Here is a 27154-nt window from a genome sequence, read left to right on the forward strand (position 1 = left end):
AGGGGCTGGAGTGATAGGCAGTGTGTAAGGCGTTTGCCTTGCACACAGCAGACTGGGGTTCAATCCCCGGCATCCCATAGGGTCCCCCAAGCACAGCCAGGAGAGATTCCTGAGTGCAGAGCCAGGAATAACCCCTGAGCATCGCTGGATGTGACCCAAAAGGAAAAAGACCAAAAAAAGCCGACATCCTCAGCCAGGCGACATCTCCGCAGCAGTCAGTCCAGGCACCAAAAAGGAAGGGCCAAGTTTTCAGGGCTAGAGGACAGTACAGTGGGGAGGGCATTTGCCTTGCACACGGCCGACCAGAGCTCAAACCCCGTCGTCCCATATGGTTCCCCCCGAGCAATGCTCCTGAGTGCAGAGCGCCTGAGCATCTCACCGGGTGTGACGCAAAAAGCCAAGACCTGGTTTGAAAACATTAGGATGGGGCGAGGGAGCCGGTGCCAAGGGAGGGGTGTGGCTGTCCATGTACAGCCCCCAGTAGACCCCCAGCTCTGCACAGTCCCCTGAGCAACACCGGGAGGAGCCTGAGAATGGCCAGGCCTGCCCTCATCCCAAAGGACAGCTATAATAATAAAACTACTTATTCTATTGGAAAATAAAGAATCAATTTGTGGTGGTTCACTTATGGAAAAAACCAAAGGAGTTAGTTAAGCTGCATAATGGAGCAGAAGTTAAAACTTAAGGCTGTGCTAACGCTCCCTGTACAGTCTTCAGTCAGCTTTCAGTGAACTGTAACCAGGCAGACTAGTGAGAGCCACTACCTCCCAGACTTGCCCCCAGTGCCTCTTAACACTGACAACTCTTGCCAGACTTAATAGGTAAAAGAAAAAAGGAGTACCAATCAATACACAATATAGAGATCTAACTAAAAGCAAAATTTTCTCCCTTTGACCTATGGAAAAACCATGTCCAATACACTTTCTAAAAGCCTCAAAACTCTATTTATTCCTCCCACAGCATTAATTTACTCCTGGTCATCATCATTGCTCTCCTCATGTGGATTCTGTGATAATTTCACTCATTTCTTCATGACCAGTCTTTTTTTTTTTCTTTTTGGATCACACCCAGCAATGCTCAGGGGTTACTCCTGGCTCTGCACTCAGGAATCACTCCTGGCATTGCTTGGGGGACCATACGGGATGCTGGGAATCGAATCCAGGTCAGCCGTGTGCAAGGTAAATGCCCTCCCCACTGCGCTATCACTCCAGCCCCTCCATGACCAGTCTAAAATGGTTACCAGTTTTCAATTTGTTACCAGTTCTCTACTATCAATGCATTTTCCACTTTTAATAATGCCAATCAGAGGGGCTGGCTGGAGCCATAGTGCAGTGGGGAAATCACTCACCCAGGTTTGATTCCCGGCATCCCATATGGTCTCCTGCGTCGCCAGGAAAAATTCCTGAATGCAGCGCCAGGAGTAACCCCTGAGCACTTCCAGGTATGGCCCCCAAACCAACAAATAAAGAAATAAATAAAATCGATGATCAGGTCAATAGGTGCTCCTACAGACTGGTTGGCTCTTTCTCCCTGGTCTTCCACTTCTCCTAGCTATACAATTAAATAAACTAATCATTTTCTTTAGCTGCCTGAACAGGTGACTGCTCACACATAACATTCCCATTTGCTCTTGCTTCTACCAACTCCTCTCCCCCGAAGAGCCGTTGCCAAGCTCTGGAGGGTCAGTTTAACACAGTGTACTCTAAAGGGCCCTCTTGGCTGCCAGTGGTCCTCACAGCTGGCCCGTGGCCCGTTTTGCTGACTCCCATTTCCACTGGATAGTTCGCCCAAGCAGACAGAGACCCTTCACTCAGGTTCTCAGTTAGATCCCCAAGTACAAGCAGTCAAAACACACTGCTAGGATGCCAGTGCTACTGTTTCAAAATATTTTCCAATCTATTATTAACATGGGACTTTTGTTCACATTTCCGTTAGAGTCAAGTGAAAAGCACACATTTCTCTAATTCAGCCTGAACTTACTGAATCCCAATTTATGAGAAACTTCAAGAAACAGGGGAAGCTTGAATCTGGGAAGCAGTATGAGCAATACTTAGGAATAGGACCTTAGACAAAATAAGAAATCAGGCCAAGTAACACATTTTAAACCTCATTCATTTCTTGAATGTCTTCTACTAACAGAACACCAGCAGTGCTAAAACTTGAGAGGACTTTAGAGTTTGCAAATATAATTCTTCATATTAAAAAGCACTGAGGACAACCCCATCATACTAAAGATATTACTGAAAATCTTGCATACTATTTCCTTCAATTTAAGAGTGGCGTGGATCTTTACAATGGAGATTAATCAGAACCCAAACAGTAGCTCTGTAAATAATTACTTAGAACAAACAGAAAATGAAACGATCAAACACATCATCTTTCAGGAAAAGGTATTTTTAGACCAGTCAGGGCAGCTAAGTCTGTAAAGGTTCCATTGTTTCCTCTGAAGAGGAGGAGGCAGTGAACTGTTCCTGAAGTTAAACTGAAATAATTGTTTATTGTTTTCCAGGAGTCATGACCTCACCAAGCTCCGGTTGTAGTGATCACACAAAAATGGGCAACTACAAAAATTTAGTTGTTAGGTATTTAAAATGAAAAATCTTTCCAAAACATTGACAAAGGCTGACTTAACTTCCTATATGGATGTGAATGTTTGAATCTGTGTATACTATCTTATCTTACTACCAGCTTTTCCAGATACAAGAACTTTAGAGTTCCTCTTTAGAGCCTCCTTTATTGAAATCAATAAAACACTATGTAATCTTTGCATTATAGGCATAGCATTTTTGAAAACTATGCAGTAAGTTTTATGATGCTGAAAAAGGTACAATATATGTGTATATTCCTCTGTGTGTATGCATGTGTGTGTGTGTGTGTGTATAAAAAAAAACCCCAGTGGTATGTAACAAGAAAATTTGAGGTTACCACTCCTCCAAAAAAGGTGGGAAGGGGGACGTAGAAGAGGATGGAGAGGGACTTGAGTGATAGCACAGCGGGTAGGGAGTTTGCCTTGCACACAGCAGACCCGGGTTCAATTCTCAGCACCCCAGATTGTCCCGTGAGCACCACCAGGAGTAATTCCTGAGTGCAGAGCCAGAAGTAACCCCTGTGCATTGCTGGGTGTGACCCAAAAATAGAGAGAGAGAGAGAGAGAGAGAGAGAGAGAGAGAGAGGAGGGAGAATACCAGTAAGCTCATTTCCATCTCAATAATGAATTAAAAACACACAAAAAAAAAACCCATGCAGTAGTTAAATCTCTTAGAGAGAGAGAGAGAGAGAGAGAGAGAGAAGAAAAGTGCCTGTCATAGAGGCAGGCTGGGGGTGGGAGTGAGGGTGGCAGGAGGGAAACTGGGGGCATTAGTGGTGGGAAATATACATTGGTAGAGGGATAGGGGTTGGAACACTGGGTAACTGAAACCTTATCAAGAACAGCTTCGAGACTTTGTATCTCATGGTGACTCAGTTAAAAAAAAAAAAAGTTAGATCTTTTGTACTCTAATTTGCCAGATCTGGCACACCTAAATGTAGTTCTGGGTAAGGAATTGGTATGTTTAGAAGGTCCAGATCAGAAGGTCCAGATCAGAAAGTAGGAGAGTGATCTAAATTTTCAAAAGATGGTAAAGCTTGAAGACCCGCACCCTGAAGCAGCCACCCCTGCACACGGTGCTAAACTCTTGGATTACCAAATATTTCAGTGTCCCTAACGGTCAATGTGGTTCCAGTCTGCTTCCTTCCATAAAATACACAAGAACTAAGTATTTATAATCAGACATAGGGGAATACATGAGCCTCTCCCACGCAGCTTAGAAAAAAATGCAATAAAAATCTGATCTAGAAACGGTCACTGTCCTCCCGTTGCTCATCAATTTGCTTGAGTGGGTCCAGTTACGTCTCCATTGTGAGACTTGTTACTGTGTTTGGCATATCGAATACGTCACGGGGAGCTTGCCAGGCTTTGCCGTGCAGGCGAGATACTCTCAGTAACATTTTTAAAAAATAATTAGTCATATAGCAATTTTTTTTCCAACTGCCAACAAATTTCTTTGCTTTTTCCAGTGGATATTCTTGTCCTGGATAATAAAATCATTAATTTTGTAGATTAATATTTATTTAAAAATTTTCATTTTCTATTTAAAAAACTAATTTTCTTCATTTTCCTTCAATTTAAATAAAATTTTTTGATGATGAATTAAAATCTAGAAAAATAAAGCCTTTATAAAACAAAAAGCAATGAATTTTATAAGGCCATTAATACTTAAACTTTTTTGTGTGTAATTACAAACCTATTTTATGGAAAAGAATTACTGTACAGTGAGTAAGATGTTTTCCTTACAGGCAGCGGATATGGGGTCAATCCCAGGTACCCAACATGGTCCCATCAGTGTGTCAGGTGTGAACCCTGAGCGCAAAGCCAGGAGTAAGCCCTGAAGTGTCGTGTGTTACTCAGAAACAAAAATGAAATTACTGCAAAACTCACCCTCTGAAGCAGTCAAAGATTTTTTTAAGTAGTTAAGCAACAGGATGTGATTATCTATCTCAATACAAAAGTAACTGCAGGTAAAGATAATTTTACTTCTGGAGTAAAACCTGTCACTAATCTGGATAATTAAGGAGCCTTATCAGAACTTCAAGCCTTGGTTGGTCTAGAAGGTGTGTTGGATTAGGGTGACACTATAGGGCAGAGTTCACACGGAACTGAGAAGGACTTGGGAAAGGGTGTCTCCAACAACCAGAGCAAAGGAGAAACATTTTATATTTTTATGAATATAAAATGTTTTTTAAAAACATATTATTTTTCCTGCTGGTTAAAAATAATACAGGCGGCGTGAAAGAAAACCAGTACAGAACAAATTAAGTCACCAGAGAAGAAAACACAGACAGAGCACACGTCCTTGTATGTGGCAATACAACATCGGTAGAGGAATTTCTAAACATTCATTCGTTGATTTCTGTGTTTAGAACAACTCAGACTTCACCAATTTACAGATGAGCACTGGCTCGTGGAGCACTTTGCAAAGCGACATCTTAGGTCATACTTGCTCTGTGTGTGTGTGTGTGTGTGTGTGTGTGTGTGTGTGTGTGTGTGTGTATCTCAACTGACAAGTAAGAATTCATGCAAGGGCTTGAGGGATTAGAGGGATTACAGGACTCGCCTTGCATGTGGCTAATCGCACTTTGGTCCCTGGCACCACTTGGCCCCTAAGCACAGAGCTGGGAATAGCCCCCAAGCACTGCCAGGTATGGCCCAAACACCTGCCACCAAAATAACCCAAATGCATCCTGGGCTGAAATGAATGATGACATAATAAGTTAACTGAAGTGCATTCCATGTTCCTAGACTGGGAGATAATATAGCTGCTATCCATACACTCACTACACACCCCTATCAGAATTTCAATGGCATTTCTTTAAGAAATAATAACTTAAAAAACCATTATAAAATGCATATTGGAGGGCAGAAAATATGGCTCAAAGGACAGGACCATGCACTTTGCACACAGAAGCCCCAGAACTACACAGCCCTGAGAACTGGGAGGTGTGGACCGGGAGCAGCCCACCAAGTCAGAGCATCGTCGGGAGCGGTCCCCGGTCCCTTAAAGCAGACTGGGAGCACTCCCTAATCCATCAGGCGGGAAACACCATACTAAAATACAGTTCCTATGAGGCCTGGAGCTACTGCACAGTGGGTAGGGTGCTTGCCCTGCACAAGGCTGACCCAGGATCAACCCCCAGAGAAGCACTGAACATTGTCCAGTGTGGCCAATCCCACCCCCAACCCAAGCCCGCTCCTCCCAAAAAAGCTTGTAATACCTTTTCCTATCAGGACTCCAATTTTCGAGTCTAATTTTTCCCCTGGATCACAACTTCTTGTCACTAATTTGAGAACTGGAAGGAAAGGTCTGACGTCGCACAGTCTCCTGGTTTCGTCCTCGAGCTCCTCATATACCGCCGTCTGGTTCACACAGGCAAACATGTACGCGTCGATTTCCATCAGGAGGTGGAACATCGGGTAGTTGTGAACCTGCTTCCACAACATCTGCAAGGGAAAAATGAAACATTCCCCTGACTAAGGAGCACACTGTCTTATAAATCTCAAACACTGAAAGCAAGATGCTTAAAAACTAGGACTGGTCTAGTGAATGATAAAATATAATCCAGTTTGAAATATGACATAAGTACATGAACAACAAAAGCTATCTAAAATATGTGAAGGTTGCAGGTAGGGCATTTGCCTTGCACACGGCCGGCCTGGGTTGGATCCCCGGCATCCTAAATGGTCCCCCAAGCACTGCTAGGAGTAATTCCTGAGTGCAGAGCAAGGAGCAACCCCTGAGCATCGCTGGGTGTGACCCAAAAAGCAAAGAAATAAATAAAAATTTTAAAATAAAATAAAATATGTGAAGGTGGCTATTTTTAGTACCAAATCACAAAAACATATGTATGGCAATTATTCATATTTATAAGGTAATATAAAATAGCTTAATGCATGAGGAAAACAGTTGCGAAAACAACTACTAAAAAATGAAATTCTAGTTTAAAAAGTAGGCAGATATAAATGGATCGGCATGGAGACTATCACACTAAGTGAAATGAGTCAGAGGGGGAGAGGGACAGACATAGAGTGACTGCACTCATCTGTGGGATATAAACAAACATAGTATGAGACTTAAAGCCAAGGACCGTAGAAACAAGGGTCAGAAGGAATGGTCCACAGTTGGAAGCTTGCCACAAGTGATGGTGTGGGGAGGCCAGCAAGGAGAGAAAAGGGACCACTATGACAGCTGGAAATGATCACTCTGGACAAGAACTGAGTGCTGAAAACAGGTAAAAGGACAAACATAAAGACATGATAACTTTTCAGCACCTGTATTGCAAACCATAATGCCTGAAGGGGGGGGGAGAGAGAAGGAGAGAAAGAGACAGAGAGAGAGAGAGAGAGAGAGAGAAGAAAAGTGCCTGCCATGGAGGCAGGTTGTGGAAGGGGGCGGGAGGGAAACTGGGGACACTGGTGTGGGAAATGTCCACTGGTGAAGGGCCAAGTGATGGAACTGTATGACTGAAATCCAATCACGAAGAGCTTTGTAACTGTATATCTCATGATGATTTAATTTAAAAAAAAAAAGCAGAGGGGCTGGAGCAATAGCACAGCCAGTAGGGAGTTTGCCTTGCATGCGGCTGACCTAGATTTGATCCCTGCCATCCATATGGTTCCCCGAGCACCGCCAGGAGTAATTCCTGAATGCAGAGCCAGGAGTCAAGTAGGTGAGTTGGGGCAGAGGGCACACAGGGCACATGGCAGCCGAGTCTGACTGCTAGCACCAAACCATCAGGCCAAGTATTCAAGAAGTGTGCCCCCGAAGCGATAGCACAGTGGGTAGGATGTTTGCCTTGCACGAGGCCAACCCGGGTTCGATTCCCAGGAGCTCATATGATCCCCCAAGAATCGCCAGGAGTAATTCCTGAGTGCATGAGCCAGGAGGAATCCCTGTGCATTGCTGGGTATGACCCCCCCAATAAATAAATAAATAAATAAATAAATAAATTCTTAAAAAAAAAAAGTGTGCCTCCTACCCAACACTGCTGGGAGGGGCCCCTACTTGGGGGGGTGGGGGAGAAAGCTTGATCCTCAGACTCAGAGCAGAGTATGTAGTGCTGGGCAACAAAAGAAAACTAGAGAAATGTGACTTCAAAATTACATTAAGAAAGATGACACAAAACGGGAGAAAATACCTCAAAACATCTGTGATGAGACAAGCCTTCAAAGCAAGGAAAGTCTTGCACTCAACCAGAGGGGGATTAAAAAGTGGTAAGAAATGGACTACTGTTTTGAATTTTTAAAAAATCCTACAAATAAAAGAAAAAAGAAAAAATCCTACAAATAAAAGAAAAAAGAAAAAAATCCTACAAGTGACAAATACCAAGCTGAAAAGGAGACAGGAAAGTGCTGAAGGGCCACACTGCGAGCTTTCACAGGTGCACAACTCTGAGTTCAGCCGGGCACCCGCGGGTGTGGGCTGGAAGGCCAGGAGCACCCACGCACTGACCTGTCAGTCCACATGGCTGAGCAGAGCAGAATAGAGAATGTGAGAGAGACAGAGAAACAGAGAGAGACAGACAGACAGACAGAGAGATTAAATATGATTAATCATTAAGAAAGGGTAAATAAAAATAACAACACGGCTTCATGGCCATAAAATGGCTATTACTTAAAAAAAAGGGGGGGGGCGGTAGTCCAGCGAGTAGACGCATGCCGTGCACTTGGCTGACCTGGGTCTGATCCCCAGCAACTATATGGTCCCCTGAGCTTGCCAGGAGTAATCCCTGAGCGCAGTCAGGGCCTAAGTCCTGAACACACCTGGGTGTGACCCAAACACTGGAAACTAAATAAATGAAAAATAAACATTTGACAATTACAACTTTGTTGTGATCTCTAAAGTATTTTTTAATTTGGGGGAGCCACACCCGGCAATGAGCAGGGGGTGCTCTGGAGGCCATAGGGGATGCCAGGGATTGAACCCAAGTTGGCCAAGTGCAAGGCAAGCACCCCACCCGCTATACTATCCCTCGTGCCACAGGAGTATTTAAAAACAAAAAATAAAACAAACAAACAAACCTTCACCAACTCCCAGCAGTGCTGGACGCCCCTAGACCACAGCAAAGGTTGAGAGGGGTGACTGGTGTGCTGCACTGTGTTGGTACATGGTACGCATGTGCTCTTCAACTGCTTGAGTCACCTCAAGCCTCTCCTCTCCTCCCGTCCTCTCTCCCCCATCCCTCTCTCCCATACTCCCCTCCTCCTCCTCCTCCCTCAGTCTCTCTTTCAGACCCACCAATCTCACACATGCAAAGCACTGATCTCTGGCCCACAAAATCTTTAACATGCATTTATCGCAAAGTTATACCTCCCTCCAGTTTACCATGTGACTAACACTAATACCAATTTCTATAACAGAAGAACAGTTTTCCACAAAGAAAAATATGAACTAAGTTGACAGAAGTCCTGCTCGCTCACGCACCTGCTTAATGTAGGAAATGGTGGCTTCCCGAGGCACCTCCAACTGTATGTAGATGCCGGTGGGCAGAAGGAAGTCCACAGGGATGGAGCCATCTGCTGCGATCTGCGAATCCACCGCCCAGATGTCAAGGACGTCTGCCATAGCAGGAGACATTGTGAAACGGAAGCGCATTCATAACCAGGGGGCCCTGGAAATCGGTAAGGAAAGCTTAGTCAAGCAGGTAGCTAGCCAAATTCCACATTGAAATATGATAAAGCCCAACAATCGAGAGTTTGTTCTTCAACTTCAATATAACAAATGATGGAACAGGAGATCAAACAAATTAGACAAGAGCAAAGTCATTGGGAGTATTTAAATATACTTTCGGTTATCATGACAGAAATTATAAGCATACACCACACAGACTCAAAGTCGCTGAGGCGCATTATAAATGAAAGATGGAATGTTTAAAGGTTACAGGGTCCTGAGGAAACTAAGAAAACAATCACTCCATCACTTCATAATTGATATTCACCAGAATTTGCATTGAAAATAACTTCCTAAGGTTTTTCCTTACAAATATCAAAGAAAACGGCACCTGAGAGGGTCTTCTTTGAAAAGACATTTTCGACCATTTCTACCAATCTCATGTGAGAAATGAATAGTGTCCCATAACTCACCTCCTATATTGAAACACCAAATTCAAACCTAGGGGCCAGAGAAACAGCACAGTGGGTAAGGCACTTGCCATGTACACAACTGGCCCAAGTTGGGTCTCTGGCACCCCACTGGGTCCCCTGAGCCCACCAGAAGTGATCCCTAAATGCAGTGCCAAGAGCAAACCCTGACCACAGTCACGTCTGACCCCAAAACAACAACAACAAAATTAAAATAAATAAATTAAAAAAAAAAAAAAAACACCAAATCTCAAGCGAGGTAGCAAAGTCCTTTGTACTCAATCTCTGGCCCATTTTCCTGTGCCTGCCTGACCATTCTCCTGCCCGTGCCAGGGATCAAACCCGGGTCAGTGGCATGCAAGGCAAATGCCCTAACCACTGTTCTATCTCTCCAGCCTGGTAAATTCTTGGGAGAGGAAGACATAGGTGATTAGCTTGTGATGGTTTTCAGAGACTGTGTGCATGCATGCACACACATGTGCCTGCATATACCCCCCACACACACACACACAAACACACATACACGTCAAAATATATCCAATTGTGTGGCCGACCCATGTTCAATCCTTGCCATTTCATATCCGTATGGTCTCCCAAGCGCAGGTGATTCCTGAGTGCAGAGCCAGAAGTAAAATCTCAGGGTGTGGCCCCCAAACCAAAACCATCTACAAGTAACTATGCAGTACACCTCAACAAACCTTTTTAAGAGTGGGAACGAGTGAAACACGACAGGCAAGATGCAGCCAGTTGAAGACACGGAGGCTCAGGAGCACCCCCCTTCCTCCCTTGCTTGGAGGTGCCCTGGCGATTTTCCTTGTTAAATCCCACCTACACAAACCTCCAGCGAGCTGAATTTTAAAGGCAAACTTGCTGAGCTAAAGTAAAACACAAACCACGTGCGCCCTGGCACACTGTGGGGGCTGACACTGGCACACACAGCCAGGGACGGCGCTGCTGCCTAACGCAGTCTGGACCCCACATCCATGTGGTCACCTGGTCCTTAGCCCGTCCCTCCCGTGTGCTGGCCTTATTTCTGCAGGGGAGCAACAGCACAGTGATAAAGGACTGTGGTGCTCTCAAAGGCTGGCGGCTTAGTTTTAAAGCCTGATTCCAACACTTACTATAGAAAACTCCTGGACGAATCACTTCTCTTTCTTCCTACGTCCTCGGAACTTTTATTGAAGTAGGTGAAATGGCAACAATAAGAGCAATGGACTGCCCTATAACACTGTTATGAAAAATAAAGAATGCGTGAAACATTTAAGTTTCAAGTACTGGCTACTTTAACTTTTATTCAAATGCTTCTGGGGGGCAGAGCTCTGGTAGAGGTGTGTCAGGGAACCGAAGTTCCGTTTATAGAGCTGTAAATCAGTGTCTCAAAGGGCCACCCCGGGTCTCATGCCCATCCCCCCCATTTGGCCCCTGAGCCCCGCCAGGCACAGAGCCAAGAGCTAGTCCTGAGCACATCTAGATGTCCCCCCTCCTTTCCCCCCAAAAAAACCACTTGAGCGCTGAGCTATGCGTTTTCGATTTTGTTCATTTCCCCGTAGCACACAGCAGCCTCTCAGTAACTGTTTGACAGAGACGAAGGGAGCAGAGTCCAGGGTGAGTCTGGGAATTGAGCAGCAGTGCCTGGCTGGCACCTCACACTGAGCAGCCCGTGGCTAGCAGTGGCCCAGGGTCTCCCTGAGGGCCTCTAGTGAAGGCTTCCCCAGGAAAGAACCTTCACAAAGTAAAGGCCAAGGTACAGAATCCACTGATACACAACGCACTGACCACTGCAACAGATGAGATGCGGCTGAGATTACCTGCCTCGTCCTTTAGCTCCTGGGAAGGTCACAGGCCTCACCTGTAACTGCATCTAAGGCCCGTTTATAGGGATCTCAGGAATTATGTATCTGCACCCAACACTGACTCCAAACAGACGACATCTCCTTTAGTTCAGGCAGCACAGGAAAATTCCATGATGTCAAAGGGCAGTGGTTACTCTTTAATATAGAGAAGAATACAGAGTTTACAGTGATGATTCCTTACTATAGAGAACAGAGTTTACTTGAGGAAAAAACTAAGCTGTCCATTTGTGCTCTAAGGGATCAAACCCCGGCCTCACACAGGCATGGCATGCACTCCACCTCCCGCTGAGGCGCGCCAGCGGCCCTATTTGTATGTGCATTTTATAACCGATCTCTATTCTACTTCACAATAAACATGGCTTAAAACTTGCAAAAGTTATCTTTCTTGTGCCATTTCAAAATGCATCAGAAAGTTTAAGCTTTTAGCTTTACAGTTAACCTTGCTTTCCCTTTACTAAAGAAGTATCATCCTGATCTCCAAAATCAATCCCCCTAGCTTCAATTTCAAGGACAAAATCCTCCAACTGTCAACCAACTCAGAACAATGCTAATGAGTCAGCAAGACACTTGAGACCACGGACAGCAAAGCTGTGTATAAACAAGAGAATAGAAATGCTTTTCTCAACAAGGGATACATTATCAAAGGAAGTATTTCTGGGTTATGCCAAGGTAAAATGGTTTTAAAGTATCAATACACTGATAGCTATATTAATAACTTACTGTAACTGAGTTTTAAGGCTGATTATCATCCTTTATAAATGCCTTGGTTAGACTTGTATGACATAACAACAGTCTAACATGTAGGGTGGGCTTGTGTTCCCCTTTAATAAAAAAAATTGTAAAAACACACAACTTTTACTAGGCTAGGTCTTGAGGTTTTCATGCTACATACGAGAATGATTTTCAACACTCTCAGGTTTAATTCTCCTTTGAAACAATTACTTTACACATCCTTTTTTAAAATTTTTATTAGTGAAACACCATGAGGTACAGTTGTAGACTTACAAATTTTTGTGCTTGGGTTTCATTTATACAATGATCCAGTACCCATCCCTCCACTAGTGCCCATTCTCCACCATTTACTTTTTTTTTTTTTAATTTTTGTTAGTGAAACACCATGAGGTACAGTTGTAGACTTACAAATTTTTGTGCTTGGGTTTCAATTGTACAATGATCAAACACCCACCCCTCCACCAGTGCCCATTTTCCACCACCACAGGTCCCAGTGTCCCTCTCACACCCCATCCCCTCCGTCCCACCCTGCCTCTGTGGCAGGGTATTCCCTTTTGTTCTCTCTCTCCTTTTGGGTGTTGTGGTTTGCAGGAGAGGCAGTGAGTGGAAATCATGTTTGGTCTGTAGTCTACTTTCAGCATGCTTCTCCCATCCTGGAGGATCCTCCCAACACGCTCTATTTGGCGCTCCTTTCTCTATCTGAGCTCCCTTTTCCCCTAGAGTGTGTGGCTGGCCTCCAAGACATACACATTCTTAATGCAATAACTATAACTTAGATACCCATACACCCATTTTCAAGGCACTCTCAACTTCCTAGGTAATGCGAAAGAGAACTGAAATAACATAAATAAATGCCTGGAGGCCAGTGCTAGAGGGTCTTTGCTGGTGGCAGGGGCAGTAACTTGACATCAATACATAACACTATTGTAACCATATCACCTAAACTGTGTATTTTTTAAAAAAATTATTGAATCACGAGACAGATCATTACAAAGCTGTTCAGGATTGGATTTCACTCATACTGTGCCAATGCCCACCCTACCACCATTGTACATTTCCCAGCACCAATCTCCCCAGTTTCCCTCCCACCCACCCCCACCTCCCCTTCCCCAGCCCCAGCCTCTATGGCAGGCACTCCCCCCAGTCCCTCCCTCCCTCTCTCCTTCTGGGAACTGTGGTTTGCAGTATAGTGTGTATCTTTTCTAAGAGGGGGAAAAAAAAATACCTGGAAAGAATTTTCAAGCTGCATTGTAGGTGATGCCCAGGGAGGGCTCAGTGGCAAAGCACCTGTCCTACAAGCTGCAGACTCAGGCTGGATCCCTGGTGCTGCCCACCCTCAGCAGCAGCGCAAACCGGTCCCTGTGAGCGAAATGAAGCATGCGAAACCCCCATGAGCAGGGAGGGAGGGAACGAGCAGGCACAAAGGCTGCACCACAGAAGGAAGGGAGGGAGGGAGGGAGGGAGGGAGGGAGGGAGGGAGGAAGGAAGGAAGGAAGGAAGGAAGGAAGGAAGGAAGGAAGGAAGGAAGGAAGGAAGTTCTACTTACTGGCTAACGAGCCAATGGTACACAGCTGTTAGCTAATTCCTTTATTTTTATTTCCCCCTTCCCCTCCCGCGGTTGCTGTGGGGGCCGAGCACAGGACACACGTGGCCAAGGAATTGGTGGAGGGCACCAGTGACCGCGCATCCCTGTGCAGCTAGGTCACACTCAACTTGAGCATTTGGGGAAACTCAAGGCCTGGGGATGGTGTGGTGGGTGGAGGCTGGGGAGCTGGGTGTGGGAGAAAGGCCAGGAAAGGGGAAAATCTTGCCCTAGGCTGATCTTCTTAACTATGGGACCAGGTGAGCACCTAGCATTGGGGTCAAGATATACAAGGGGGTAAAACAAAGGGGTAGGGGAGCAGTCCAGCCCAGAGGTCCAGCACATTCCATTCTCTTTCTAAGCTCACCCGGTTTCCCTCTGGGCCCTAAATCGCAGAGTCCACACCAGAGTCTAGTCCAAGAGGTAACTTAGTTTCGGGATCAGGAGTTACAGACCCTTGGAAACCTTGGTCCAGGGGTCAAGTACCTTCATGAGCACAATCAGGTTGGTCCCCTGAGCAATTTCATCCATTAGCAAACAATGATTCTACCCCACCCCTCCCCAAAGTTCCTACCCTCTACATCCCTGGAACCTAGGCCTGAGGGAGCGCATGGATCTTTAAGAGAAAACTATCAGAGCACAGGAACTGCAGCAATGACAATCCGCTCAGGCTCAACTAAGCCCTCGGACTGTAATTACAAACCCATATCCTGTCGATTGTTCGCTGGCAAAAAGGGAGGAAAGCGTTGCCCGTTGCCTGTTCTCAGCTTCCCCGGCCCAGCGGGCTCTTCACATCTCTAAATCAAGTGACAGGCAGAGGTCAACACATCCCAATAAAGGGGCTAGGGCTCATCCAAACCACACACGTTGCACATCGGGGAAGAAATCGTAAGAGACTGAAAGGAAAAAAATTTAAATATGAAAGTACTTGGCCTCTCGACATCTTATCAAGACATCTTTTTATCTCATTCCTACTTTGGACAAACTTGCAGGCTATCGAATGTAGCCTGCCCACAGGGCAGAGTCTGGCAAACTCCCCGTGGCGTACCCAATATGCCAAATACCAGTAACAATGATGGGTCTCATTCTCCTAAAGAGCCTTGAATATAATCTCAGGGCTAGGATGAAGGAGACGTTACTGGGGCCTGCTCGAGGCAATCGACGATTAATAGGATGATGAAATGAAAAAAATGAAAATGAAAGTACTTACCCAGTATTTACTTCTACTTGATATGCCAAGAAAAGCTTACCAGAAAGTTCATAAGAGAAGAAAAGACAAGACTAGGAGAAGCGACTTAGAGCCAGCACCACCCCCACGATCTCACTCTCGGGCAGGTGCCCATCCCGAAGACCGAGGGAGGGCATCTCAGCCCATCGGGGCTCCCTGTCTTCCCACCCCATGGCTGCTGCTGTGACTACAGCAGAAACACAGAGCAGAACCTCCCAGGCGAAAGACGGTCGTCTCATCCCCATCACTGTACTTCTGCCAAGTACATGTAGAAGCGCCACTCTGCAACGATTCAGAATCATCATGCATGCTGCCGAAACTCTTGGATGAATACTCTTACCTGTTACTGCGACTGTTGCGGGCGGGGGAGGGGGGCCACCAGGACTACCCCTGCAGAGTTTGTGGCACTCGGAGCCACCAAGACAACACCCAGGTGAGCAGCTCTGCTTCTGGATCTTAAAACACAAGCCTGGGGGCCCGGCCCTATGGAGAGCGGGTCAGGTGTTGCCTTGCAAGCGTCTGACCCGACTCTGGTCCTGAGCCCCACAGGAAGTGATCCCTGAGAACAAAACCAGACAGGCCCAGGTGATGACTCAGTGGCAAAAGAAGTGCCACCAGGGGGTGTGTCCCCAGCACCACCTACACCTTCCCAATGTCAGGAATGTGGGTGCCTAGAGGCAGCGGCATTCCTAGCCAGGCGTCGCCCGCGACCTCCCAAGGCGGCGTGCTTGTGTGAATTTCCCAGAATGAATCTATTTCTACAGAAATTCCCACAGACAGATCTGTATTAGCAGAGCTGGGGTGCTTAATCATCTCTCCTGGGTTAACAGAAACTATAATACACTCAGTCTTATCAACCCCCCCCCTTTTCTTTTTTTGCCATACGCGGAGATGCACAGGGGTTACTCCTGGCTCTGCAGTCAGGAATTACTCCTGGCAGTGCTCGGGGGACGATATGGGATGCTGAGAATCGAATCAGGGTCGGCCACATGCACGGCAAATGCCCTATACACTGTACTATCACTCCAGCTCCCTCAAACCCCCTTTTTTTCTAATTTATTTATTTATTTTGCTTTTTGGGTCATACCTGGTGATGCTCAGGGGTTACTACTCCTGGCTCTGCACTCAGGAATTACTCCTGGTGGTCAGGGGACCATATAGGATGTTGAGAATCGAACCCAGGTTGGCCACATGCAAGGCAAACACCCTACCTGCTGAGCTATCGCTCCAGCCCCTCAAATCTCTTTTTAAAATAAATAAATGAAGTTGCCGTCTGGGTTCAGAGCACTAGCACGGAGGTACGGTAAGGTACCTGGGTTCATCCCCATTACCTGACCCCTGGGCAGAACCCCAGGAAACACTGACATCTGTTCAACATTCACTGCTGCTCTTATATTGCATCATTCAATTTAGGGTCAATGGCTCAAAGACTTAAAAAAAAAGACCAAAATTAGAGTGCTGTTGCTTGTGGCAAAATACAAATACAATTTACGCAATTACTGGAGAGCTCCCAAATCCATGACAGAGTCAGTGACAGTGTGCGGGAAGGAGGCGGAATGCCGAGTGCCAGACGGCTGCCAACGCTGACGCTGGCCTCAGGGGCACCAGCGGCACCCAGCCCAAGGGAGCGCTTCCTCCCGCTGTCAGCAGAGGCTCTGTGCTACGAGGCGCCTGCTGGGAAGAGCGGCTCTGGCCTGGCCCGCCCGGTGCCCACCTTCATGTGGGGCGGGCACTGGCAGAGACCAGGACGGGAGCAGCGCCCGCTCAGCTGCTGGGCCTGAGGGCTGGCGTTCTGAGGTACTGCCTTTCATGCCCTCTGGGCCTCCCAAGCAGTGCTGGGAAGAGGGTGAGGGAGAGTACCACCACCACTCCCCACAAAGCCGGGTCAAGGGGGGCTCAGGCACATGCCGGATACCCCAGCTGCCGGAGGATGATGTGTCCTGGAGCTCTTCTGAAAGCAGGGATGACCTTCCTTTAAAGATACACCTGGGGCTGGAGCGACAATACAGCAGGTAGGATAATACAGCAGGTAGGGCGTTTGCCTTGCATGCAGCTGACCCAAGTTCAATCCCCAGCATGCCATCTGGTCCCCCAAGCACTGCCAGAAGGAATTCCTGAGCGCAGAGCCAGGAGTAACCCCTGAACATCACTGGGTGACCCCCCCCAAAAGAAAATAAAATAAAAATAAACAAACAAACAAAAAAAACACACCTAAGCACTATACTTGTCTTGCTGCAAGTACTGACAGAAATTCCATTACATCACAGGCAAGCGAGTATGACCCTGAGTAGCGGCACTCAGACCCCTGGTGCCAGCCACAAAGATACCTGCTGGCACGTGGGAGCCTCAGTGTGACCTGGTACAGGGACACTGAGCACTGCCGAGGCCCCCCACATAGGAGAATAAATGAGATGCCCCCAAGCAGTCTCCTGCGCCCTCCTTTTGGGTGGCAGATGGCAGGTGGCATCTCTCCCACCCCTGATATTTCCCCACGACCCTGGGCTGCGGGTAAACTCTCCTCTGCTCCTTAATGAGGCCAGCCCACAACACCGGACACGGGACATATTTACCAAGTTTCTAAAGACGCATGACTAATGTTTCTCACTCCGGTGACAAAGGACCCAACACACATGAACTGGGTGCTCCTTTCAATGCCCATGCCCAGAAGTGGCATCCGATCAACTGTGGGACTTGTTTACAGCCGGTGACATCATGGCCATGAGAATGGCCGGGCGGCACAGGAGGCCCACATGCCAGTGCCGGGCGGGTGAGTCATGCGTGTGCAGTGGTGCTGGTGAGTAACGCACCAACAGCCTCCCGTCGAGGAACTGAACGGGCGCCAGGAAGTCATCTGAACAGCAAACAGTAACATGAGAAGAATCGCAAATGGGTTATGTGTGTGTGTGGGGGCGGGGGCAATGCACTATTCCAGGCTCGGGACCGACAAGGTATCTGTCTGCTGTCGTTTGGAAAATCAGTTGGAAGTGCATAAAAATAAAAGAGCATCCTTTTCAAAAAAGCTGGCATCCCTGCCAAGCTCTGGGGATCACTCGGCTGCGTGCTGTTTGAGCTGTCAGTGCCAGTCTGAGCTCCAGGCTCTCCTCCTCCGCGCCGAACTGTGAGTGACAAAACGCTTCTGTGTGCAGCTTTCATTTCCCCCTCGCCAGGGACAGGAAGTAGGGACTGAACTCAGAACGCCGGAGAAAACCAGAAGGAAGCATGTCCTTGGGGTCCAGGCCACAATGGGGATGGCCCAGGGAGCCGAGGAGGGTCTCGGAGGCAGGGAAAGGCAGACAGGAGCAACGGCGGGGCCTCTGGGGGGTCCCATCGACTGGGGGACTGGGGCACAGAATGAAACCGCCAGAGCACTGTCCAGCTCGGCCTGCTGCGAGCAAGGGGTGTGAGGTGAGTGGCGGCAGGCAGGCAACAGATGAGCCTCAACCTCACGATGGGAGGATGGGCTATTGGAGGAGGCTGGGTGAAAGCCCCTCGCTGCCCCCCAGTCTCGCCCCAGCCACAGACCACAGTGAGGCCCGGTTCGTGGTGCCCAGAAGCTCCGAAAGCCCCGCCTGCAACTCTTCCCGCTCACCTCTGAATACTGTCATCTTACACACGAAACTGTCCTACATGATCACGGGGACAGAAAGCTGATTGGTTAGGGGTGGGAGGAAGGATGAAGGGGGTCAAATGGTACAAACTTTTTGTTTCAAACCAATTGGTTGGGTGGATATTAAAATGAAGCATCGCGGCCTAATTAATAATAAATATATAAGAAATATAAAAAAAAATTTTTAAAAAGAAATATAAAACAAATAATACTGCACTGCGTACTTGAAATCACAAAAATAGAAGAACTGAAATGTTTCCATTGGTCGAAAAACTGCTTTAAAAACAATGCTGCGGGGGCTAGAGCACTAGTGCAGCAAGGAGGCCGTTCGTCTTGGACACAACCAACCCAGGTTCAATCCCCAGCATCCCCTTACAGTCCCAAGAGTGATCCCCGAGTGCAGAGCCTAGAGTAAGCCCTGAGCACAGTGTGTGTGTGTGTGTGTGTGGGGGGGGGGGGGGGGGAGGGAGTATAGAATCTGGATATAGAATCTGGATGGGCCAGTGCAAGGCAAGAGCCTTAATTGCTTAATTGCTGGAATGGCTCCAGCCCGTTATCTTTATGAGCTCAGGTTTTTATGTGTTTGTTTTAAATTTCACATTATCAAGTGAAAGCATGTTTTTTTTCCCCCTTTTGACTTATTTCACATAGCCCTTAAGGTTCACCCATGCCTAAACAAATATGGTTAATCTATATAGGTACCAGTTCGTATACGTACCAGCTGGGGTTGGCAACTGTATTCTCCAGATATACGTCAGTAAGTGAAACTGCTGGACTATATGGCAGCTCGCGAGCTTTCCCTTCCCTTCCCACTGTCACTGCAATGATGGCGAGGCGAGGCACGCGTACGCGCACACACACACACACACACACACACACGTGTGCACGTACACTCACACACACACGAACACAGTACTGTAAGTCACACTCATGGCCTGGTGGGTCCCACCCACTGGCTGTGGTATGCCAGAGATCTCGAATTCTTGTGTCACGGGGGCACAGCTGTCAGGGCCGTGCGGAGATCAGAACCTCGGGCTGGAGTGGGAGGACAGCAGATAGGGCAAGGGCCTGGCATGCAGTTGACTCCGGAGTGATCCCTGAGCACAAGCCAGGAGTCAGCCCTGAGCACCGTCAGGTGTGGCCCCCCAAACAAAGCATGGCCTTCTGCTTAGCTTATGAGGTAAGAGCTGTTTGCCTCCGGGTCAGCCCCTACTTCTGATTTGTTTTAAGAATCCTCATACCTTTTTCCATAGTAGCGAAAGGAATCCCCGCCCAGAGTGAGGGCTGGTGAAAACACCACGTATGCTCAGAAGGTGCATTGCCCTCAGCTCAGCAGCAGCCAGCCTTCAGACAGCAAGAAGAAAGTGCCCAGTGCCTACAGCTAGTGTGCAAACTAGTTGAGGACTATCTCTTTGCTTGATTCAACTGGGTAAGCAGTCACCCAGCTCAGGTGCAGGGCAGGCCTCGCCTCTCCACCAGAGCAACACAAAGAGACATGGAGGACTGGTCTTAAAAACACTCAAGTGGGCCTGGAACAACAGTCAGTGGACAGGATGTTTGCCTTGCAAGTGGCGGACCAGGGTTCGATCCCCGACACCCCATATGGTCCCCGAAGCACCGCCAGGAGTAATACCTGAGTGCAGAGCCAGGAATAACCCCTGGGCATTGCCAGTTGTGACCCCAAAAAGCCAAAATAATAACAATAATAAAATGAAGTAAAATCACTGTAGTTCATTAGCTAGCCCCTTCCTTGTCCTGCAATTAAAAGCACTCTGAAGCCAGTTTTCAGTGTTCTGCCAGCTTCTCTGGAGGCTGCCCTCCCTCCTTGCCTCTGCTGATATCCTGAGGACTGGTCATTCTGCGCAAAGAGGTTTTATGATGCGACCCTCTGGGGCTCCATCCTCTTTCTCCTGAGATGCGGACACCACCACTGCGCTTGGCCTGATCCAAATCCCTGAGCAGAGGGTCAGGGCAGAGCAGAACGAATGCCTGACGCACTGTTCTGAGGTGGTTTGCTAGTACAAGAGACAACTGGAACAAGGCCTGCAAGATTACAAGTTCACATTATGCAACTATGACAACCAACAAGCCAAAATTTGCATATATATATAAATGTCCTTAAACATCTATTTTCCCTCCCCCAAGAGTATTTCTAATATTCTTACATATATACAGCCTTAATATATTTGCAAATAAAGTTAACCCTGAAATTAGCATCACTCTGATCAAGAATCTACTGAGACGAACAGAACTGAAAACTAAAACCTAACACTAACTTATCTTTGATGTTATTAACAATGTAAGAGCACATTAGATGAAATTTTAAAATTAGGTCATTATATAAATACAAAATTCCCAGGGCTGGGAGGTAGTTCCGGGTATAGAAGGTACAAGCCGAGCAGACACCTGCCCCAAGTCTAGTCGCATTTGGGAGGCACCAACACCCACCCCCAAAAAAGCAAGACTTTTGTCATTAGAAAAAAATTATGACACTTCCATCACCCAATTGTGATCTACCAAGCTTCAGTTGCAGTGACTATGGAGATAATTCCCTTGAAATCAGAGAGTTCAAATTTTAAAACACACACATGCTCCAGCTTCCTCAATTCAATTTTTAGGGATGTTTAAAAGTCTAAGGTTTTTCAAAGAAAATACAGAATGTGCCAAGAAGGTCTTAATTTAGTATTTCTACTTTAAGGGGAGTGAAGAGGGGGTTATACCCAGGGGTGCTTAGGGGACTGTATGTGGTGCCACAAACTGAACCAGAATTGTTCGTGATCAGTCACGTGTAAGACAAGGGTTACCCTCTGCTATTTCTCCTTCCCCTAAAGTTAATATTTCTACCAATGAAATATATCTGCACAAATACATGCTCATCGCTATCTCACCTCACATAAGCTTCCATTCAGGTAGAAGCAGGGAAGGTGCTGACCTTGCATGTGGCTAACCCAGGTCCCATCCCCAGAACCCAATATGGTCCACCAGGAGTGATCCCGGAGTACAGAGCCAGGAGTAAGCCCTGAGCATCACCAGGTGTGGCCCAAAAATAAAAAGTGACAATAATAATAAGCTTCTTTACGTTTTACGATCGAGATGCATCTTATACCCAGAACCCTGATAGAACATCAGAGTGAAGAGAGGCCTGGTTGTGATGATGAAGACTCAACGATGAGGAAATCCAGTTGCAGCATCTCATATTCCCCCAAGCTGCATTTAAACAAGGAGGCCAGAGACAAACCAGACACACTTTGCCAATGCCTTTTTATTTTTTGCTTTTTTCACCATCATACCCGGGGATGCTCTAGGGTTACTCCTGGCTCTACACTCAGGAAGTACTCCTGTCAGTGCTCGGGGGACCATATAGGATGCTGGGGATAGAACCCAGATCAGCCGTGTGCAGAGCAAATGCCGTCCCCTCTGTACTATGGTTCTAGCTCCCTGCCAATGCCTTTTAAATATAAACTGAACCGCTGGGGAGGACGAGCGATGGTGCTGTGAGTCTTCAGGCTCCAGTCTCGACTTTACAGATGCCCATAATGCTACAGTACGGCAGACACTAACTAGCTTTCTTCGCACTTAAGGTGGCTGGGCACTAGTGTTCACCTGGGCAGGAGAGAGCAGCCACGGCTGAGTTCTCTGCTGTGGGATGTCGAGGAGAGCGAGTGTCACTTCAGGTGAGGGCTTTCTGCAAAGCCGGTCTGCTGTGACACCTTCTTTCCTCTGGACCGGTCAGAGGATGAACGAATTACAAGATGGAAAAAGCCACCTGGATGAGAAGCCCCCAGGAAAGAGCTCTGGCCACTGCAGTCGTTCCATGAGTAAGAAATACACAGCAACTGTGCTTAAACCACTTTTGATTTTCGGTTTATGACAGTGATTTAGACCACTAATTGTGCCCAACGTCTTAGAAAGCTGCAAGGCCCAGATCAAAACCCACATCTCTCCCCGATTCACATCCGGCTCAATGCTCTGTGCTTTGCTTATTCCCCTACTCCATCCAGAGAGCAAATAGAGTTCTGAAGGAAAAGGGGGGAAGTAAAGATGAGATTGGGGTGGGTGGGTGGAAGGAAGGAAGGAAGGAAGGAAGGAAGGAAGGAAGGAAGGAAAAAAGGAAGGAAGGAAGGAAGGAAGGAAGGAAGGAAGGAAGGAAGGAAAAAAGGAAGGAAGGAAGGAAGGAAGGAAGGAAGGAAGGAAGGAAGGAAAAAAGGAAGGAAGGAGTCAGATATATATAATGTGTGCATTATATATATAAGGGGGCAAATGCTCAAGCTCACAAGTCACTAAAGGCTTAAAGTACCTGCCCAACTTGCTGCCATGAGTTCAAATCCCTAGTGCACACACATGCATCCAGCATGATCCTAACCACAAAAAGAAGGCGAGACCCTGACAAGAACCGCAATAGATTAAAAAAAAAAAAAAAAAACAGGTGAGGGAGTGAGAGAGGGAGGGAGGGGGAGGGGAAAGAGAGACAGAGACAGAGACAGAGAAAGTGCCTGCCATGGGGGGCGCAGTCCAACTGCAGACAGGAAACTACGGAAATGAGTGGTGAGAAAGGCACACTTGGAAGGGACAAGTGTTGGTACATTGTATTACTAAAACCCAATCCAGAAGAACTTAGACCCAATCAGGAGCAACTTTGTTACTGTGTATTTCCCAGTGGTTCAATTAAGTAAATGGAAGGTGTGCAAGCCCCTCAGCCCGAAAGTGAGGCCTGGTGGGCGCATGTGAGCGCTGGAGAGACCCAGGGAGTGTCTCCAGTCGGGTCACTGCAACAACAGTGGCAAACGTGTGCAAACATGCCACAGCTCCAAGCGCTGCCCTTCTCCTGCACCCAGGGCCAAGTGTGTGGGCACCATGACCTGACCTATGACCGTAACACAGCCCAGCACGGGTGACATCCCACTGCAGCAGCAGTAGTATACAACAGCCAGCCAACGGGGGTGAGGAGAGAAGCTCTGGAGGAGAAACAAACTAACAACAACAAAAAAAAAATGGAGAGAAAAACAGACTAAAACATAATGTAAAATCATGATGAAATAAAATCGGTTATTGCTGGGGAGAAAAGAAACTGAAAACAAACCCCAAAAGTCTGTTCCCTAGGAAGTCTCATGAGGTAGCAATCAGGGAACAAGGAACAGAACGCCTGTTGTTGCTGTTACTGTTTGGGGGCCACCCTGCGGTGCTCAGGGCTTCCTTCCAGCTCTTCACTCAGGGATCACGCCTGCAGGGCCTGGGGGACCAGACAGGGTGCTGGGGATCGAGCCCAGGTGGGCATCTCTGAAAGGCAAATGCCCCATGTGCTGTACAATAGCTCTGAGCCCAGGATGGTAGGAGCTCTGTTCCAAAGACGCTACATATACCTGAATGGTAGATGTGGGTTGTTGTTGTTGCTGTTGTTTTAAATAATATCCAAAACTTGGGCTGAAGCGATAGCACAGTGGGTAGGGCGTTCGCCTTGCACGCAACCAACATGGCCAACCCCAGTTCATTCCTCCGCCCCTCTCGGAGAGCCCAGCAAGCTACCGAGAGTATCTCACCCGCACGGCAGAGCCTGGCAAGCCACCCGTGCAGTATTCAATATGCCAGACACAGTAACAAGTCTCACAATTTGTTGTGAGATGTTACTGCTGCCTGCTCGAGCAAATCGATGAACAATGGGAGGTCAGTGACAGTGATCCAAAACTTAGATATAGACTAAAGAAGAGGCAATAGGATTGAATAGTTTAAAATATGGAAACAAAATATATAGCTAGATAGAATCTCCCAGTATTAAGCTAAACAAATTTCGAAATACAGTGCGATCCATATGCCAGCTCATACGCCCACCTTCACAACCGATCTCAAGAGCCGGCAGAGAGCCCCGCAGCTGATCAGCCGCTCCAAAGCCCCTGCAGGCCTCGGCCTCCAGACCTCACAGAGTCACAGAAAATGAGATGGGAAAGCTGAGTAGGAGCCCACTCAGCTCAGTGAGTAGAAACAGTAACCCAGAAGGCCCAACTCACAGTGAACAGCTCAGTAGAACAGCTCAGTAAATCCTCCGGTTAGGACTTTGGCAACATCATAACAAGATACATGTTGTAACAAGCAGTAACATAAATTCTTTTGTGCCTGCTAAAAGAGGGGGTGGGGGGGATGGACGGACACTGGGGACACTCTGGTGGAGGGAAGGGCATGTTGGTGGGGAGACTAGTGTGGAACACTGAAGACGTGAAACTGTACTGTGAACAACTTCATAAATCATGGTGTTTAAATAAAGTTTCATTTAAGACTAAAAAAATATATAAAACCCACACACAAAGAAAACACTGGGTTTACTATTTTTTTTGGGGGGGGTCACACCCTACGATGCTAAGGGGTTACTCCTGGCTCTGCATTCAGGAATTACTTCTGGTGGTGCTCAGGGGACCATATAGGATGATTGAGAATCGAACCCAGGTCGGCCGCGTGCAAGGCAAATGCCCTACCCGCTGTGCTATCACTCCAGTTCAGAATAAAGGTTTAAAATCAGGCAGTACTTACCCTTAAGCCCCTTCACAGTTTTGTTTTAGTTTTTGGTTTTCGTTTTTTTTTGTTTGTCTGTTTGCTTTTTGAGTCACACCATGCATTGCTCAGGGGTTACTCCTGGCTTTTGCACTCAGAATTACTCCTGGCGGTGCTTGGGGGACCATATGGGATGCCGGGGATTGAACCCGGGTCAGCCTGGTGTAAGGCAAACGCCCTTCCCACTTTGCTATCACTCCGGCCCCCCCTTCACAGATTTAAAGGAAATTCTCACGGCTGCATAGAACCTGCAGGAAGAGGCCTCAAAGTTGCTTTAAAATCTCTGCCCGTGAGCTGGATAGATAGGGCGCTTGCCTTGGGCTGACCTGGGTTTTATCGCCAGCATCCCATACAGGTGAGCCCCACCAAGAGTGATCTCTGAGCCCAGAGCCAGGAGGAAGCCCTGAGCACAGCTGAGTGTGGCCCCAAAACAAACCAAAAAATCCTTGCCCAAACCACAGTGGATTTACAGCCACGGATTGTACGTAACCACCTCTATTAATCAAGAAACACGAAACCTTTGAGGTCGTATTACGTTTTGGGGCGATGCTGGGGAGCCCTCGGCAAATGCACCCCAGCAGTGCATGGGACGCCAGGCCGTGCACAGGGGGTCACCCCAACCTAGGCACGCCAGGCATGTGCAAACAAATTAGATCTCTGTGCAAAGTAACAAGGGATTTCTTATTTAAGTTACAGGCACATGATATAAATCTGCTCTTACAATGAACCACTGCGCTATACGTAAAATTAGCTAATTCTCCATATCAGCGCAGACCGAGTAGGTAAGTGGTTGTTTACCGTGCACTCGTGTCCGCGAACTGCTCGGAGACCAACAAGGCAGCCATTTATGCCGCCCTGTAGAGTCACTTCCTCTGTCATGTGGCAGTCAAAAGGCTAAGCGAGATGCTTGCAGCAAAGAAAACAGTTTTGAAAGGTCATGCTACACAGATAGCCAGAATTTCTTTCACAATATCCTTACTGTCCATGGGAGAGTACATGACAATCTGACCACAGTTATTTTCTCGGCAAAGGCAGGAGCGCGTTATCAAAGGAACAGAAACAGTTGCAGTTCAACAATATGATCTTTATGAACAATTTTTTCTGACTGCGTAAACATGCAATGCACATTAAAGAAAAAAGCACCCCGAGGCCGAGACGCGGAACTGGAGGAAGAGGAACCAATAAACCACTGCAGTTAAAACTGTACCACTCACTCACATGGCTCCTAATGAGGTAAGAAGCCTAGACGAAAATAAACTTTTTCAAAGCAAAACATGTCATTTGCTCCCCCCCAAGAAAAACACAACAATAACAAGACAATATAATCCACTTCAAATTTTCCAAAGTGTTTTGTTTGGCTTTGTGCTGAGTGCTGGGTACTCAGGTCTCCCTGCAGAGCAAATGCTCTGTACCAAGCTAGACAACGCCAGGCCAAGTGCCCGAGCATTAGTTACCACATAAATACGGTACAGTGTCAAAAACATCTCTAAGAGTTGTAACCTCATTAACACTTTCCCCTAATTAATTTATTAGCCTATTATAAGCACCTGAACCAGCTTTATCTTTACTCAACTGTTAAATATAATGTGTCAGTCAACAAGAAGCTTTCTCCAGCCCCCTTATAAAAGTCTCAATCTCAAAAGTTAACAAGAGCCAAAGAGATAGTACAGCAGGTAAGGTACTTGCCTCACACAGGCCGACCCAGGTTCAATCCCCCACACCCCATGTAGGGCCAGGAGTGATCCCCAAGCACAGAGCTAAGAGTGAATCCTGAGTACCAGCAGGTATGGCCCAAAAACAAAAACAAAAGAAAAAGAGTTCAGTCACTTATGAACAGCAAACCAAAATGACAAGTAAGAAGATGACACTTCACACCAGGGAGAACAGCACATATCAGAAAGGTTGGAAACAGCTGGCATTCGTGGGAATGTGGTGGAAA

General features: G+C 47.1%; 1 protein-coding gene across 1 annotated transcript in view; it reads right to left on the bottom strand.

The window, feature by feature from the left end:
* PIK3CB (phosphatidylinositol-4,5-bisphosphate 3-kinase catalytic subunit beta) overlaps positions 1 to 27154 on the bottom strand; it is a 104399-nt gene that overhangs the window by 50429 nt on the left and 26816 nt on the right. The window contains exons 3-4 of the mRNA XM_056122091.1: positions 9018 to 9204; positions 5812 to 6037 (exon numbers count right to left, since the gene is read on the bottom strand). Coding sequence (XP_055978066.1) covers positions 5812 to 6037; positions 9018 to 9188 — 397 coding nt within the window. The 5' untranslated portion in view covers positions 9189 to 9204. The remainder of the gene's footprint in view (positions 1 to 5811; positions 6038 to 9017; positions 9205 to 27154) is intronic.

This window comes from Sorex fumeus, unplaced genomic scaffold, assembly GCF_029834395.1.
Source record: "Sorex fumeus unplaced genomic scaffold, SorFum_2.1 ptg000044l, whole genome shotgun sequence".
In the NCBI taxonomy this organism is placed as follows: domain Eukaryota; kingdom Metazoa; phylum Chordata; class Mammalia; order Eulipotyphla; family Soricidae; genus Sorex; species Sorex fumeus.